Source organism: Cricetulus griseus, chromosome 2 (genome assembly GCF_003668045.3).
Source record: "Cricetulus griseus strain 17A/GY chromosome 2, alternate assembly CriGri-PICRH-1.0, whole genome shotgun sequence".
Lineage (NCBI taxonomy): Eukaryota > Metazoa > Chordata > Mammalia > Rodentia > Cricetidae > Cricetulus > Cricetulus griseus.
The window spans coordinates 437,289,131-437,307,192 of record NC_048595.1 but is presented as its reverse complement, the minus strand read 5'-3'; the positions used below and the strand labels follow the sequence as shown (position 1 = coordinate 437,307,192).

Sequence of the window (18,062 nt, the reverse complement as noted above, 5' to 3'; positions counted from 1 at the left end):
GAAATGAAAGGGAGCAGAGAGAATGAATGACAATAGCAGAAAGAACCATGCTGCTATTGGCTAGCATCTACTCCTGGTTACTGTCTACCCAAGTATTGGTATTATTTAGGTACCCAGTTTATAGGTGAGGAAGCTAAAATTGAGAGAGATGATGTGTGGAGCGGTCACAGGATCAAATGAAACACACATACACACACACACACACACACACACACACACACACATACACACACATACACTCAGCAAATATATATATATATTTTTTTTTCAGAGTGACTTTTGAAACAATTATTATACATTATAAAATATTGCATTCAAATTTTTAACATTTGAAAATATAGCAACATACAAGAATCTGTATTGTTAGTTGTTGCTCTGCAGGTGCAGAGTATGGCAATAAGAAGGAATGAATGGGTGGGATTGTGGTTAATGATGAGCAGAGGGACCAGGATGCAGTGGGGAGGAGGGATGCAGGAGAAATGGGTGAACTCTTGGGAAGCCTGTGTAGTCTGCAGCAAACCTACCTAAAAATGGCATCCTAATGATGTCAGAGACAGAGATAGATGAATATACAGAAATTTCAACCCACCACCTAGATAGGCCACAGGGGGAAAATTAGACACCAATATACATATCCAATAGTCTCACCCAGCAGAGACTCTGGCTGTGATGAGCACAAATGGGGTTAGGACTGTAATCATGCCCATGACCCCAAAAGACATGGGTTCTAATCCAGGTCCATATACCGTGTTAAGGCTTGAAACACAAATAATAAAAACCCGGAGACAGATTAATGGGGTTAAAACTGAAGATCAGAGAAGCAAAACAGTTAGCCACTTGAGAGTTCTCACCTCTACCAATACTCAGACCAAAGGGGAGATCCACTGAACCTCAGACTGGTCTCCATTGCACTGCTGCTCAAGCTTCTCAGTTCCTGTCCCCTCCCTGCCCTGCCCCCATTCCTTATACTTATATTCCTCTTTAGTGCTGGGATTAAAGGCCTGAGATACCAGTGCTGAGGTCACCTTTGTGTGAGCTCTGTTTCTCTTTTAAACTGGATCAATTCCCTCTGGCTCAGGGTGGACTTGAATTAAGAGAATTCTGTCTGCCTCTGTCCACTGACTGGCTTCTATGGCTAGCTAGTGTGGCTATCTTTGTACTGTAATCTTCAGGCAAGCTTTATTTGTTAGATCATTAACAAAATATCACCACATCTATAACTAACTTTTCAATTATTTTTCTCTGTAACTTAACTTTGTGTAGGAAATATTAAATGAAAAACATGAAACTGTACTGCAAATTGTATTATTTGTTCACATACCATTGAGATTAGTAGAGTAGTACGGGCTGGGTAGACAGAATCCCCCATGGGTCAGGGAGGTTCCCTCTAGCAGAAGACAGGGCATCAATCATGAATTTTTTTTTGCTCCTGGACTCCTTCCCTACACAGTCCATGCTTGCCTCTGACCCTTACCTCTGACCTCTGACCCCTACTGTCTTCCTTGACAACTTCCCTTTCTAGCCAGCTTCCTATAGTATTCCTGACAAGAGAGCCATTTGCAAAAGCTCATAGAGAATGGAGAAAGCAAAGCCCAGGATTCCTCCAGCCCTGTGTTGGGGCTCAGTGTACAGTAGATGCACCATTCCCCTCAGTGGCTCCAACCCTGCTCCAGATTCTGAGTACCCAGTCTCCCTGTCATTAGCTGCTAGGCTCCTTCAGTCCTTCCCCCAGTTCTCAACCCTCTCTGTCTCTGTGTCTCTGTGTCTTCCTGTCTCTCTGTCTTCAAGGTTTAGAAGGATTTTTCTTCTCTTATTGAATACTCATGCAATGGGCAAATAAATATATTATGAAACAAAATCTGTTTTAGTTCTGGGTTTACCTGAAAATGAGCTCTCAGAAGACCCCCTTGAAACAGTGCAGATTAACCAAGTGAGAAGAGACACCACTGCTGACAACACTGATGAACTGGAAAGGGACCAAGCAACCCCAGATGCTGAGCCAGAGGGTGAGAGGGACTGGATATGAGCATGAAGGGCCCTAAGATGCTCTGAGTGGGAGCAGAGGAATGGTTTGGGGGCTGATACAAGAAAAAAAAAAAACTGCTTAGAGACAAAGATGAAATTGATGCACTGTTGAGACCTGGAGGGGGTATCTGGGAAAGAAACCCAAAGGGGGAAGAGTTGGAAAAGCCTTATTGGGAAAAAGAGAAGCTAAGGATCAGAGGGGTTGACATCATGAAGCACAAATGTCTTCCAGGGTAGGGTGGCCATATGTGCAGATGGGGATGGAAGTAGGAACAAGAGATGAGCAGCAGGGTAAGGGATAAAGATGGAAAGTGGGAGAGAGAAAGTCTCTGTGGGATCTCACCTGTGGCCTTTCCATCTTCAGAGTCCTGTGTACTAGAAGTCCAGCTGAGTAACAGTGATGCACCCATGGAGCCTCATAGCCCGTTGCTCTGGAATGAAGAAAGTAACTATTGCTTACCTTCCTGGCTCTGTTTTTCAGATGCTCTGTATGTGTTTGGTAGAGCTTTACTTTGTTTGTTTAAAAAACATCTTAACCATTTTTAAAATTGACTTTTTGAAAAATGTGTTATGTATACTTGGGGTTGGGAATGTAGGTCAGTGGTGGAATATTTGTCTAGCATGTGTGAGGTCCTTGCATCAATCCTAGCATCACACACACACACACACACACACACACACACACACACACACACATGCTCATATGCACGTAGGCCCACATTTAATCTCAGAGGCAGGATGATGTTTTAAATACTGTGAAATGGCTACATCCAATATGTGTATTTCCTCACATTGTGGTATGAATTTAAAATGCATGACCTCGAAGATTTCTTCAGCACTCAATATACTGTTAGTCTTACCATGTTGTATAATGGACAGCTAGAACTTATTCTTTCTGGATGGAATTTTATGTCCACTATAGCCTAAGCCCATGTTCTCATTACTACTTTACTCTCTCTAAGTCAGACCCTTTCACAGCCACCTAAAGTGAAATCGTGTAGCTTTGCTTTTCTGTGCCTGGCTTGCTAATGTGTTGTTCTGGTTCATTCATGTTGTCTCTGCTGATGCGGTCTCCCGCATTTTAAGGTTGGCAGAGTCTCTCCTGTGTGAGGTGCTGGCAAGCTGTTTAGGCTGACTCCACAGGTGGAGACTGCCACATTGTAAACAAGTGCAGGCACCTCTTTAACAGGCTGGTTTTAATGCTTCGAGACGTGTGCAGTAGAGAGGAATGTCTAATCACATGGTGGTTCTATTGTCAGGGTTTTGAGGAAACTCCATTCTGTTCTTTCCTAATGGCTGTAGGTATTTACATCCCACTCAGGGAAGACAGGGTCTCATTTCTCCACAGCAACACCAACACTGACTCTCGCTCCTCTTTTTGAGGATAGCCATTCTAACCACTGTGAGACAGCATCTCACTGGAGTTTCTTGACAGTGCTACTGGGCACATTTGGGTGTTCCTGTTGGTCACCACAGTCCTATTGAATAGAAGCACTGAGGTTGGGTACCTTTTGTAAAGAGAAAACTTTACTGAAGACCGATGTTTGCTTTGAGTTCCTGTATACATCACTTTGACTTATAACTGCAATATATATTCTAACGTTCAGATAGGAAGGCTCTCTTCTTGGTCCTTTTTCTTAAACAGGTGATTTTAAATTATGAATTCAACCTCATTTATTGTGATGTGTCTTATGTCGATTGGAGACCTGGAGACCTTCTGCCTTCTACCTGGACACATACATCTTTCATAAATTTGGAAAGTTTTCTGTTGTATCTTTAAGGGTCCTCCCAACCCCCAGTTCCTTTACAAAGGAACTAGGCCTAGATTTTGAGGTGAGCCCTTGGTCAGGAGCCAACGACTATAGTGTGAGGCATGCTTGGAGTCTCATGTAACAGGCACTGGCTTAGACCTCATAGGAGCCTGCTTAGTATTGAGTTCCCTGAGGCCACCAGCCTTGACATCCAAGGCAAAAGCAGGTTCTTGGCTTCTCTGTTCTTTCCTCAGCTGGAAGGTGTCTCTCTCTATGCTGGGGGCTATTTAAAGTTGCCCTCTGACCACCCCAATATAACTTTTCTTGCCTCATCTAGGTGCTGTGGTCACTAGCTTGGTTCCCTTAGCCATTAGGCAGGTATCTCCATGCATACAGACGCACAGTCTGATATCACGGAGGGCTGGGCTGGGGGATGATTACTGGACTGCTTTCAAACCAGCTTTCTCTGTCCTGCCACATTTTAAAAATTATTCTCTGCTTTTCTAGGAGAGCAAACATATTCCTTTTTATTTTCTCCCATGCTGTCCACTCCCACCCAGATACATGGGCTTTATACCACAGCCTCTGGGTGATTTTAACACTTGTGAGAGGGGAAGTTGTGGTTGTTGTTCTCTTTAATGGAGGGGTGCCCCTGGGTAGAGAAAGCAAGGAGAGAGTATTCACACTCAGGAGTTCCCTGCCGTGTGTGTGCCTGCTATCTCCCATAAGATGCTGTGGGTTATTTGATCACACTGTGTGAAAATGTGTCACTGTTTTACCACAATTGCCTAAGGCACCTTCTGATTGGTTTAATAAAGAGCTGAATGGCCAATAGCTAGGCAGAAGAGGATAGGTGGGACTTCCAGGCACAGCTAGGAACTCTGGGAAAGTACTGAGAGGTGGGGGTTCACCAGGCACATGCAAAGGAAGTTGGGTGTACTCTACTGAGGAGAGGTAAGGAGCCACAGGGTAGAATGTGGATTATTATAAACGGGTTAACTTAAGTTTTCAGAGCTATGCGATGGCCAAGCTTTCATAATTAATAAGTAGTCTCTGTGTCGTTATTTGGGAGCAAGTGGTTCAAAGAAAGTCTGACTATGCTAAGACATTTAAGGAATTTCTTCCTTTCCTTTGTGTAGCTATCAGCATTGAGGATTCTGATGATGGAAACAACCACTCAGAAGAATCCACCTCTGGCATCTGCAAGCCAAGTAAGGAATCCCAGAGAGCAAGACAGGCTGTGGGCATCTGAATCTCAAGCCACTGTTTTATGATGGGTTTTGTTCTCTGTCTGTTCTGTGTGGTGGAGGGAAATTGTTGCATACAGTTTTGGGATTTAAGCTTGCCATTCAATGGATTCTATTAGTAGATATAGTCATCCATTGTTAACATGATGTAAACAGGCAGGGGTGTGTGTGTGTGTGTGTGTGTGTGTGTGTGTGTGTGTGTGTGTGCACATGTACACCCAGGCATGTGTTCCTGTGTACAAGTACTGGTGTGCACATTCATGGAGGTCAGAGGACAATCCCAGGTGTTGGTCCTTACCTTCCACTTTATTTGAGACCTTGCCTCTTGTTCATTGATGCCTATGCCAGGCTATCTGGACCCCAGGCTTCCAGGGATTCTGTCTCAGCCTCCTGTCCTGCAGTATGAACTCTAGCATTACAGACCCATTCTGCAGTGTCTGACCTTACATCTTGGGTCTGGGGATCTGGAATAAGGCCCATATGCTTTTACAAGAAGAACTTTAACTACTGAGCCATCCCTCTAGCCTCAATGAGTTTGTGTTTTAAACTAATTATTGTATTTATTGATAGTTAGACTCATTCAATGATTTCTATGGAGAACAGAAAGCTTTCCACTCCTGTATTGAAAGGTCTTTATGTCCTCTGAGCAGAAACTTAACCTAGAGTCCAAGGACAACTCATCTAGCTACCTTATGCAGGCAGAAAGAGAGGCTTGAGATAGAACATTCTGAAACCCAAAGTACTGTTTCTAACAAAGTTCTTCACAGAGTCATGGCTGGTGGAGTGATTATTCAAATGATTTTACAAATAATGTGCACTTATTTCTTTACATCATCTTTAAAGAACAAATATAACAGACATCAATAACCTCTTTCCTAGTTAAAAAAAAAATCACAGACAACATATGTCTATGTCTTCTCCAAGGTCTAATGGAGTATTAGACTAGCATCCTGTGTTCTGAGTTGTTCCTTTTATGAATTGTGAGATAGGAAGATTTCGGGGTGTGATGTCATGAGCCTGTAATCCCAGCAGTCAGGGGGTGGAGCCAGAAGGTTCAGGAGCTCATGGTCATTTTGGGTTGCATGTGACCACCCCCCAATATTCTTCACCTCCTTAGTCATAGGCTCAAAGCACTGCCTCTGCCTCAACAGGGTCTGGGCCCTGAGGTCCCTGCGGAGGTAGTCATCAATGCTGATGGCCTAAGTTTGACCTCCAGGTCCATTTGGTGAAAGGAGAGAAGCCACCCCCACACTTGTTTTCTGACTGCCGTACACATGCTGTGGTGCACACCTGCCTAATAAGTAAAAATAATCAATCAATCAATCAATCAATCAATCAGAGTCAAAAATATACAGGGAGCAAAATATAAGCAGAGAAATAAAGAACAGTAAACAAATATCAAGAAATAGGAAAGTGGGTCAGGCATGAAGTGACTGAGACTGGAAAATTGGCAGAATGGGCTGTCATAAAAGGGGAAACTAACATGTCACTTCCATTGGTAAGGATAAGATGTCCCCTGAGCATAATGACACTCTGGTGCCCTCAGATTATAAGAGGGTTTGGTTTTCTGCAGCTTAACTGCTGTATAAAACCTGCAGCTTCCTAGGCACACAGCTCCAGCCCAGGCCTGTCCTCTTGGCTCATTTTTCCAAGTGCCCGGAGATTTCCTGAGACAAAAAAGAATGTCTCCATGTGGAGGCAGTTTTGGCATCTACTGCTCAGTAATGTAACAGACACCCCTCAACTTAGTGTTTTAAAGCTTCTCTCACCTTGTTTGGCACTGTGTCAGTTACAAGTTTCACCCATCTCCAGCCTGCCCTGTGCTCAGCCTGCCCCGTGTGCCCAGCCACCCATGCAGGACCCCGTCTCACTCACTTAAACTGCAACAGCAGGATTTTGTTTGGCTTTGCCCTCCCATGTTTCTCCCTTCAAATCTCTGTCTTCTGCCTCCCAAAACATCTTCAAAAAAAGAATTGGGCTGGAGAGATGGCTCAGTGATCATGAAGTCTGGCTGCTCTAGCAGAGGACCCAGGATCGGTTCCAACACCCACAGCCATCTCTAACTCTAGTTCAGACAATCTGACACCCTTTTTTTTGACTTCTTCAGATGCTGCATACACAAACTACACACAGGGAAAACACTCACCTACATAAAGTAAAAATAAGAGCAAACCAGTTTGTCTGGCTTTTAGAGCCCAGTGCCTTCTGCAGCTCTGGGCACTTGACTGCTCTGTCACTGTGGCAATGAAGGTTGGCAGCCATGCTCCTGTCCCCATCACTTGCCTTTATCCTGATATCACATCCCACCACACCTTCTCGCCTTAGGTTCTTGCATTTGCTATGCTCTGTCTCTTCAGCTCCTGCTGGTCCTGGAAACTGTGTAATTTGGGGAAATAGCTGGATGTAAACTCTTAAGCTTGAAAACATACACATGCCAGAGCTCAACAATTATGATCCTCAAGAGACAAGAGGAGAAATGTGACACAGGAAAGCACAGAGTGAGATACACATGCCTCAGTCCCAGCGCCCTAGAGGAGGAACAGGGATAGAAGATCGGGAGTTGTAGGCCATGCTCAGCCACACACTGAGGCAAGCCTGGGCTACACACACCTGTCTCAAAACTAATGATCCAAAGCACACAGAACAAAGAATGCTTCTAGCACTGTTTTTCTTAAAAACTAAATTGAAACAGAGCAAACAGCATATTCCTTCTCTCTCTCTCTCTCTCTCTCTCTCTCTCTCTCTCTCTCTTGCTTTTGTTTTCTCAAGACAGGGTTTCTCTGTGTATCTTTGTCCATCCTGGAACTTGCTCTATAAGCCAGGCTGACCTTGAACTCAGAGAACCAAGCACTGGGGGTAAAGGCATGCACCACCTGCCTGACTTAGTCAGCATATTTCTATAACAACAAAAATAATAATACAGAAAAGTCTCACAAACATATTAATATGTGCATGTTAGTTGTATATACACACATACATACATATACAAATCTGGGAGGGTTTGGCATATTTGAGAATAGAGAAAAGATAGCATGGTTAGGTGTTCTTTTGTGTTGGTTACATAAGTAGAAAAATTAATCTAGGTCTTGAAACTGGAGATGCTGGTTGACTTTGAGAATGTCCTTGACAACAGTAGAATGTGCCACCCAGAGGCTTCTGGGGTGTTGATCATCTGCTTTTTTTTATGCAAGTGATAGTTTCTCTTTGCAACCACTTAAATGCCACTTTTATAGATGAATGTCATAAAACACTTAAATTTTAAATTTTTCTTCATTTATTTTTTGGAAACAGGTCATGCTATGCAGCCCAGGCTGCCCTTGAACTTAACATTCCTCCTGTCTTAGCCTTCCAAGTGCTGGGTTTGCAGGTGTGTACTGCCTTGCCTGGTTACTTCTGATCTTTGAAATATCAAAACAAACATTCTCTCCAAGGATTCAGTGGGTAGAAGGGAGGGATGAGCAGGGTGGGAGTGAAATTGCAGGGAGGGGGTCAATCATGGCATTCAAAATGATCTTCTAGAGAGATAAATGAGAATTCTGTGTGTGTGTGTGTGTGTGTGTATGCCTTTGTGTATGTGTGTATAAACATGTGTACTGGTCTGCATAGACATGCGTGCAGAGGCTAGAGGTCAGCCTCTGGTTGTCTTGTGCTTTGCAGTTATATTCCAGTTCATTTGTTTTTGTTTTTGTTATGTTTTGTTTTGTTTTGTTTTTTATTGGCCTGGACGTTGATGACTAGTCTAGACAGTTTGTCTGGCCAGTGATGCCCTGTGATCCACCAATCTCTATCTCCTGAGTGCTGGCACTGCAAATGGATGCCTTCTTATGTGTCTTTTTGACATGGATCCTGGGAATCAAACTCAGCTCCTCGTGCTTGCACAGCAAACACTTTACAGCCTGAACTGTCTCCTCAGTCCTTGAAAAGAATTCATTTGTTGTAATTTGATCCAGGAGCAGAGCTACGAAGCCAGGGAACCCAAGTTTATCCCTATTCCATGCATATGGATATAAAGCAGGAAAATTCATCATTAGTCTTGGATGGTGAGGAGACCCAAGCAAGTACCAGCCACAATCAGGCATCTGAGGCCATGGGTAAGGATGACTGAAAGCATTGTTCCAGGTTACCAAGCAAGAGTCTTAGACATGTCATTAGGGTCCTTCAGGGCAGTGGGATAACCAGGGGGAGAAAGGATGGGAAAGAGGCCCAAACAAAGCCAACCTCCAGCTTAGCAGAAGGAACTGGGAAAATTGAAGGCAGAAATAAGAAGTGGAGGTTGATAAATGTTGAGGCCTGGTTTGTTTCTCTAAAGAAAGAGAAGACAGCTGAATGTGTCAGGATGGTGGGGGTGGCAGTAGTAGTTATGAAGAGAGAGGAAAATCAGGCAACCAAAGTTATATATGAAAAGAGATGGACAGGGAAACATTCCAAGGACCAAGTGGTCCATCACCAGTTGCAGATGAAGAAGAGGAGTGATGGGCAGAGACAAGAAGAAAGCTAAGGAGGAAAACAGGAGGGAAAGAAAGAGACAGGTGAGGGTGTGAGGAAGGGAGAACCAGAATGAGGATGCAGACAGGATGCATGTCAGTGGCTGAGGGAACACCTCCATGGCAGTTGCTTAGGTCGTTGGTTCACAGCCTTGCAAGGAAGGATGTTCAGCCTTGAGTTAACTCTTCCTAGTGTTCACACTCAGGAGTTCCCTGCCGTGTGTGTGCCTGCTATCTCCCATAAGATGCTGTGGGATATTGATCACACTGTGTGAAAATGTGTCACTGTTTTACCACAATTGCCTAAGGCACCTTCTGATTGGTTTAATAAAGAGCGGAATGGCCAATAGCTAGGCAGAAGAGGATAGGTGGGACTTCCAGGCACAGCTAGGAACTCTGGGAAAAATCTGAGAGGTGGAGATTCATCAACCAGATGCAGAGGAAGTTGGATGTTCTTACTGAGGAGAGGAAATAAGCCTGGCAGCAGAATATAAATTAATATAAATGGGTTAATTTAAGTCTTAAGAGCTAGTTGGGATCAAGGCTAAGCTACAACCAAGCTTTCATAATTAATGAGAAGTCTCTGTGTCATTATTGGGAGGTGGTGGTTCAAAGAAAGTCTGACCACACTTAGACATTTAAGGAATTTTTTCCTTTCCTTTGTGTAGATCTCAGCAGTGAGGATTCTCAAGATGGAATCAGCTACTTGGAAGAATCCACTTCTGGCATCTGCAAGCCAAGTAAGGAATCCCAGAGAGCAAGACAGGCTGTGGGCATCTGAATCTCAAGCCACTGTTTTATGATGGGTTTTGTTCTCTGTCTGTTCTGTGTGATGGAGGGAAATTGTTGCATACAGTTTTGGGATTTAAGCTTGCCATTCAATGGATTCTATTAGTAGATATAGTCATCCATTGTTAACATGATATAAACAGGCAGGGGTGTGTGTGTGTGTGTGTGTGTGTGTGTGTGTGTGTGTGTGTGTGTGTGCACATGTACACCCAGGCATGTGTTCCTGTGTACAAGTACTGGTGTGCACATTCATGGAGGTCAGAGGACAATCCCAGGTGTTGGTCCTTACCTTCCACGTTATTTGAGACCTTGCCTCTTGTTCATTGATGCCTATGCCAGGCTAGCTGGACCCCAGGCTTCCAGGGATTCTGTCTCAGCCTCCTGTCCTGCAGTATGAACCCTAGCATTACAGACCCATTCTGCAGTGTCTGACTTCACATCTTGGGTTCTGGGGATCTGGAATCAGGTCCTTATGGTTGTACAACAAGCACTTTAACTACTGAGCCGTCCATCCAGCCTCAGTAAGTTTGTTTTTTAGACTAATTATCGTGTTTATTAAGTGTTAGACTCATCCAGTGATTTCTATAGTGAGCAGAAAGATTTCCACTCCTTTATTAGGAGATCATCATATCCTCTGAGCAGAAACTTAGCCTAGAGTCCAAGGACAACTCATTCAGCTACCTTATATAGGCAGATATTGAGGCTTGAGATAGAATATTCTGAAACCCAAAGTACTGCTTCTAACAAAGTTTTTCATGCAGTCATGTTTCATGGAGTGATTATTGGAAAGACTGTCCAAATGATGTGCACTCTATAGCACAAATTCTAATTAGTCTTAATACTAAAAACCCAGAGTCAGATATTAGGGGGTGAAAGCTGAAAGATCAGTGAGTCAAAGAAGCAAGCCACAGCCAACTCTCACCTCACCAACTCCTCAGCTCTAAAGGGCTGAGCTCCTCTCTCCATCCAGCCATATGTCATTTCCTGTCTCCTCCTCCCAGATGAGGGCATTAAAGGTGTGGCCACCACTGTCTGGCCTCTGTGTTTCAGTAGTGGTTAGCTCTGCCCTCTGAACTCTAGGCAAGCTTCATTTGTTAGAGCACAAATAAAACATCGTGGCTGGGTGGTGGTGGCACATACCTTTAATGCCAGAACTCCAGAGGCAGAGGCAGGTGGATCTCTGTGAGTTTGAGACCAGCCTGGTCTACAAGAGCTAGTTCCAGGACAGCCTCCAAAGCCACAGAGAAAACCTGCCCCGAAAATGACCCCCCCAAAGAAAACCCAACAACAACAACAAACGATTAAATATCACCACATTCTTTTTTTTACATCACCCTTAAAGAACAAATAGAACAGACATGCACATCCTTTTTTCCTAGTTGAAAAAACCCAACCCAGGACAACATGTGTCTCTGTCTTCTCCAAGGTCTAATGGAGTATTAGACTGGCATTCTGGGTTCTGAGTCGTTTTTCATAGATTGTAAGACAGGAAGATTTCTGAGTGTGATGTCATGAGCCTGTAATCACAGCAGTCAGGGGGTGGAGCCAGGCATGAGATTCACTCTCTCTCTCTCTCTCTCTCTCTCTCTCTCTCTCTCTCTCTCTCTCTCTCTCTCTCTCTCTTTTTTGTTTTCTCAAGACAGGGTTTTTCTGTGTATCTTTGTCCATCCTGGAACTTGCTCTATAAGCCAGGCTGACCTTGAACTCAGAGAACCAAGCACTGGGGGTAAAGGCATGCACCACCTGCCTGGCTTAGTCAGCATATTTCTATAACAACAAAAATAATAATACAGAAAAGTCTCACAAATTATTTATATTAATATGTACATTTTAGTTATATATGCACAAATACATACATATATAAATCTGGGAGGGTTTGGCATATTTGAGAATAGAGAAAAGATAGCATGGTTAGGATTTCTTTTGTATTGGTTACATGAATAGAAAAATTAATCCAGGTCCTGAAACTGGAGATGCTGGTTGACTTTGAGAATGTCCTTGAGAACAGTAGCATGTGTCATCTGGAGGCCTCTGGGCTGTCAGTCATCTGCATTTTTTATGCAAGTGATAATTTCTTTTTGCAGTCATTTAAACCTCACTTTTATATATGAATGTGATACTGCACTTAAATTTCAAATTTTTCCTCATTTGTTTTTTGGAAACAGGATCTTGCTATGTAGCCCAGGATGCCCTTGAACTTAACATTCCTTCTGAATTTGTCTTCCAAGTGCTGGAATTTCGGGTGTATAATGCCTTGCCTGGTTACTTTTGATCTTTGAAATATCAAAACCAAGTGTCTCTCCAAAGGTTCAGTGGATAGCAGGGAGGGAAAAACAGGGTAGAAGTGAAATACCAAGGAGAGAGTCAATCATGGCATTCAAAATGATCTTCTGCAGTGTTAAATGAGAATTCTGTGTGTGGTTAGGTGTGTATGTATACACGTGTATACTGGTCTGAATGGACATGTGTGTAGAAGCCAGAGGTCAACCCCTGGTTGTTTGGGGTTTTGCAGTTATTTTCCCCCTTTTTTTTTGGCCTGGACATCGATGACTAGTCTAGACAGGGTATCTGGTCAGTGATGCCCTGGGATCCACCTGTCTCTGTCTCCTGAGTGTTGGGACTGCAAATGGATGCCATCTTATGCATCTTTTTGACATGGATCCTGGGAATCAAACTCAGCTCCTCATGCTTGCACAGCAAACACATTATAGCCTGAACTGTCTCCTTAATCCTTGAAAAGAATTCATTCGTTGTAATTTGGCCCAGGAGCAGAGCTACTCATCCAGGGAACCCCAATTTATCCCTGTTCTGTGCATCTGGTGGATATAAAGCAGAAAAATTCATCGTTTGTTTTGGACGATGAAGAGACTGAAGCAAGCACCATCCACAATGACGCATCTGAGGTCATAGGTAAGGATGACTGAAAGCATTGTTCCAGGTTTCCAGGCAAGGGGCTTAATCATGTCATTAGGGTCCTTCAGGGCAATGGGATAGCCAATGGGAGTCATGAAGGAAAAGAGGCCCAACCAAAGGCAACCTCCAGCTTAGCAGAAGGAACTGGGAAAATTGAAGGCAGAAATGAGAAATGGAGGTTAATAAATTTTGAGACCTGGTTTGTTTCTCTAAAGAAAGAGAAGGCAGCTGAATGTGAATGTGTCAGGATGGTGGTGGTGGGCAGTAAGTGTTAAGAAGAGAGAAAACATCAGGGAACCAAAGTTATGTACTACAAGAGAAGGACAGGGAAACATTCCAAGTACCAAGTGGTCCATCACCAGGTACAGATGAAGAAGAGGAGTGATGGGCAGAGACAAGAAGAAAGCTAAGGAGGAAAACAGGAGGGAAAAAAAGAGACAGGTGAGGGAGTGAGGAAGGGAGAACCAGAATGAGGATGCAGACAAGATGCATGTCAGTGGCTGAGGGAACACCTCCATGGCAGTTGCTTAGGTCGTTGGTTCACAGCCTTGCAAGGAAGGATGTTCAGCCTTGAGTTAACTCTTCCTAGTGTTCACACTCAGGAGTTCCCTGCCGTGTGTGTGCCTGCTATCTCCCATAAGATGCTGTGGGTTATTTGATCACACTGTGTGAAAATGTGTCACTGTTTTACCACAATTGCCTAAGGCACCTTCTGATTGGTTTAATAAAGAGCTGAATGGCCAATAGCTAGGCAGAAGAGGATAGGTGGGACTTCCAGGCACAGCTAGGAACTCTGGGAAAGTACTGAGAGGTGGGGGTTCACCAGGCACACGAAAAGGAAGTTGGGTGTACTCTACTGAGGAGAGGTAAGGAGCCACAGGGTAGAATGCAGATTATTATAAACGGGTTAACTTAAGTTTTCAGAGCTATGCGATGGCCAAGCTTTCATAATTAATAAGTAGTCTCTGTGTCGTTATTTGGGAGCAAGTGGTTCAAAGAAAGTCTGACTATGCTAAGACATTTAAGGAATTTCTTCCTTTCCTTTGTGTAGATCTCAGCAGTGAGGATTCTGATGATGGAAACAACCACTCAGAAGAATCCACCTCTGGCATCTGCAAGCCAAGTAAGGAATCCCAGAGAGCAAGACAGGCTGTGGGCATCTGAATCTCAAGCCACTGTTTTATGATGGGTTTTGTTCTCTGTCTGTTCTGTGTGGTGGAGGGAAATTGTTGCATACAGTTTTGGGATTTAAGCTTGCCATTCAATGGATTCTATTAGTAGATATAGTCATCCATTGTTAACATGATGTAAACCGGCAGGGGTGTGTGTGTGTGTGTGTGTGTGTGTGTGTGTGTGTGTGTGTGTATGCAAATGTACACCCAGCCATGTGTTCATGTGTACAAGTACTGGTGTGCACATTCATGGAGGTCAGAGGACAATCCCAGGTGTTGGTCCTTACCTTCCACTTTATTTGAGACCTTGCCTCTTGTTCATTGATGCCTATGCCAGGCTATCTGGACCCCAGGCTTCCAGGGATTCTGTCTCAGCCTCCTGTCCTGCAGTATGAACTCTAGCATTACAGACCCATTCTGCAATGTCTGACCTTACATCTTGGGTCTGGGGATCTGGAATAAGGCCCATATGCTTTTACAAGAAGAACTTTAACTACTGAGCCATCCCTCTAGCCTCAATGAGTTTGTGTTTTAAACTAATTATCGTGTTTACTGATAGTTAGACTCATTCAATCATTTCTATGGAGAACAGAAAGCTTTCCACTCCTGTATTGAAAGGTCTTTATGTCCTCTGAGCAGAAACTTAGCCTAGAGTCCAAGGACAACTCATCTAGCTACCTTATGCAGGCAGAAAGAGAGGCTTGAGATAGAACATTCTGAAACCCAAAGTACTGTTTCTAACAAAGTTCTTCACAGAGTCATGGCTGGTGGAGTGATTATTCAAATGATTTTACAAATAATGTGCACTTATTTCTTTACATCATCTTTAAAGAACAAATATAACAGACATCAACAACCTCTTTCCGAGTTAAAAAAAAAAAACCCAATCACAAACAACATATGTCTATGTCTTCTCCAAAGTCTAATGGAGTATTAGACTAGCATCCTGTGTTCTGAGTTGTTCCTTTTATGAATTGTGAGATAGGAAGATTTCGGGGTGTGATGTCATGAGCCTGTAATCCCAGCAGTCAGGGGGTGGAGCCAGAAGGTTCAGGAGCTCATGGTCATTTTGGGTTGCATGTGACCACCCCCCAATATTCTTCACCTCCTTAGTCATAGGCTCAAAGCACTGCCTCTGCCTCAACAGGGTCCGGGCCCTGAGGTCCCTGCGGAGGTAGTCATCAATGCTGATGGCCTGAGTTTGACCTCCAGGTCCATTTGGTGAAAGGAGAGAAGCCACCCCCACACTTGTTTTCTGACTGCCGTACACATGCTGTGGTGCACACCTGCCTAATAAGTAAAAATAATCAATCAATCAATTAATCAGAGTCAAAAATATACAGGGAGCAAAATATAAGCAGAGAAATAAAGAACAGTAAACAAATATCAAGAAATAGGAAAGTGGGCCAGGCATGAAGTGACTGAGACTGGAAAATTGGCAGAATGGGCTGTCATAAAAGGGGAAACTAACATGTCACTTCCATTGGTAAGGATAAGATGTCCCCTGAGCATAATGACACTCTGGTGCCCTCAGATTATAAGAGGGTTTGGTTTTCTGCAGCTTAACTGCTGTATAAAACCTGCAGCTTCCTAAGCACACAGCTCCAGCCAGGCCTGTCCTCTTGGCTCATTTTTCCAAGTGCCCGGAGATTTCCTGAGACAAAAAAGAATGTCTCCATGTGGAGGCAGTTTTGGCATCTACTGCTCAGTAATGTAACAGACACCCCTCAACTTAGTGTTTTAAAGCTTCTCTCACCTTGTTTGACCCTGTGTCAGTTACAAGTTTCACCCATCTCCAGCCTGCCCTGTGCTCAGCCTGCCCCGTGTGCCCAGCCACCCATGCAGGACCCCGTCTCACTCACTTAAACTGCAACAGCAGGATTTTGTTTGGCTTTGCCCTCCCATGTTTCTCCCTTCAAATCTCTGTCTTCTGCCTCCCAAAACATCTTCCAAAAAAGAATTGGGCTGGAGAGATGGCTCAGTGATCATGAAGTCTGGCTGCTCTAGCAGAGGACCCAGGATCGGTTCCAACACCTACAGCCATCTCTAACTCCAGTTCAGGCATCTGACACCCTTTGTTGACTTCCTCAGATGCTGCATACACAAACTACACACAGGGAAAACACTCACCTACATAAAGTAAAAATAAGAGCAAACCAGTTTGTCTGGCTTTTAGAGCCCAGTGCCTTCTGCAGCTCTGGGCACTTGACTGCTCTGTCATTGTGGACAATGAAGGTTGGCAGCCATGCTCCTGTCCCCATCACTTGCCTTTATCCTGATATCACATCCCACCACACCTTCTCGCCTTAGGTTCTTGCATTTGCTATGCTCTGTCTCTTCAGCTCCTGCTGGTTCTGAAAAGAGTGTGATTTGGGGAAGCAGCTGGATATAATCTCTTAAGCTTAAAAACATACATATCCCAGAGCTCAACAATTACGTTCTTTGTCAGGGAAGATGAGAAAGGTGTTAATCAAAAGACACAGATAAGGCAGGTTGTAATACACATGCCTCAGTCCCAGCACATAGGAGGAGGAAGATCGATAAAAGATCAGGAGTTGTAGGTCATCCTCAGCTACATAGTGAGGCAAGCCTGGGCTACACACACCTGTCTCAAAACTAATGATTCAAAGCACACAGAAGAAAGAATGCTTCACCAGGGCGACGTTGGAGGCACACACCTTTAATCCCAGCACTGGGAGGCAGAGACAGGCAGATCTGAGTGAGTTCAAGGCCAGCCTCTTCTACAGAGCTAGTTCCAGGACAGCATCCAAAACAATACAGATAAACCCTTTCTCGGAAAAACAAAAAGAAAGAAAGAAAGAATGCTTCTAGATGTGTTTCTCTTAAAAACTAAATTGAAACAGAGCAAATCAGCATATTTCTTTTCTTTTTTTATTTAGAGAATACTTTATTAGTTTTTGTAATCAAACTCTTTTCTCTTCTTTTGTTATTTGTTTTGGGGGGGTTGGTTTTTTGAGACAGGGTTTCTCTGTGTATCTTTGGTTGTCCTGGAACTTGCTCTGTAGGCCAGGCTGACCTTGACTCAGATAGCCAAGCACTGGGATTAAAGGCATGTACCACCTGCCTGGCTTAGCATATTTCTATAACAACAAACATAATAACACAGAAGAGTCTATCAAACATATTAATATGTACATGTTAGTTACATATACACACATATATATGTATATGAATCTGGGAGTATTTGCTGTCTTTAGAAATGGAGAAAAGATAACATAGTTAGAAGTTCTTTTATATTGATTACATAATTAGAAACATTAATATAGTCCTGAAACTGGAGATTCTGGTTGACTTTGAGAATGTCCTTGACAACAGTAGAATTTGTCACCCAGAGGCCTCTAGAGTGTGGGTCATCTGCTTTTTGTGATGCAAGTGATAGTTTCTCTTTGCAATCATTTAAACCCCACTTTTATATATGAATGTTATACTACAGTTAAATTTTAAATTTTTCTTCATTTATTTTTTGGAAACAGGGTCATGCTATGTAGCCCAGGCTGCCCTTGAACATAGCTTTCCTTCTATCTCAGCCTCCCAAGTGCTGGGTTTACAGGTGTGTACTGCCTTGCCTGGTTACATCTGATCTTTGAAATATCAAAACCAACAATCTCTCCAAGGATTCAGCGGGTAGAAGGGAGAGAAGAACATGGTGGGAGTGAAATT

The 18,062-nt window shown here is 43.5% G+C and overlaps 1 protein-coding gene across 3 annotated transcripts in view; it reads left to right on the top strand.

The window, feature by feature from the left end:
• Nucleotides 1–18,062, top strand: part of LOC103162656 (nuclear autoantigen Sp-100-like) — a 58,771-nt gene that overhangs the window by 14,896 nt on the left and 25,813 nt on the right. For all 3 annotated transcript variants that reach the window (XM_035441089.1, XM_027397432.2, XM_035441088.1), the window contains exons 5-11: nucleotides 1,869–2,006; nucleotides 2,390–2,470; nucleotides 4,916–4,987; nucleotides 8,974–9,114; nucleotides 10,176–10,247; nucleotides 13,063–13,206; nucleotides 14,261–14,332. In XM_035441089.1, the coding sequence (XP_035296980.1) occupies nucleotides 1,869–2,006; nucleotides 2,390–2,470; nucleotides 4,916–4,987; nucleotides 8,974–9,114; nucleotides 10,176–10,247; nucleotides 13,063–13,206; nucleotides 14,261–14,332 (720 nt within the window). The remainder of the gene's footprint in view (nucleotides 1–1,868; nucleotides 2,007–2,389; nucleotides 2,471–4,915; nucleotides 4,988–8,973; nucleotides 9,115–10,175; nucleotides 10,248–13,062; nucleotides 13,207–14,260; nucleotides 14,333–18,062) is intronic.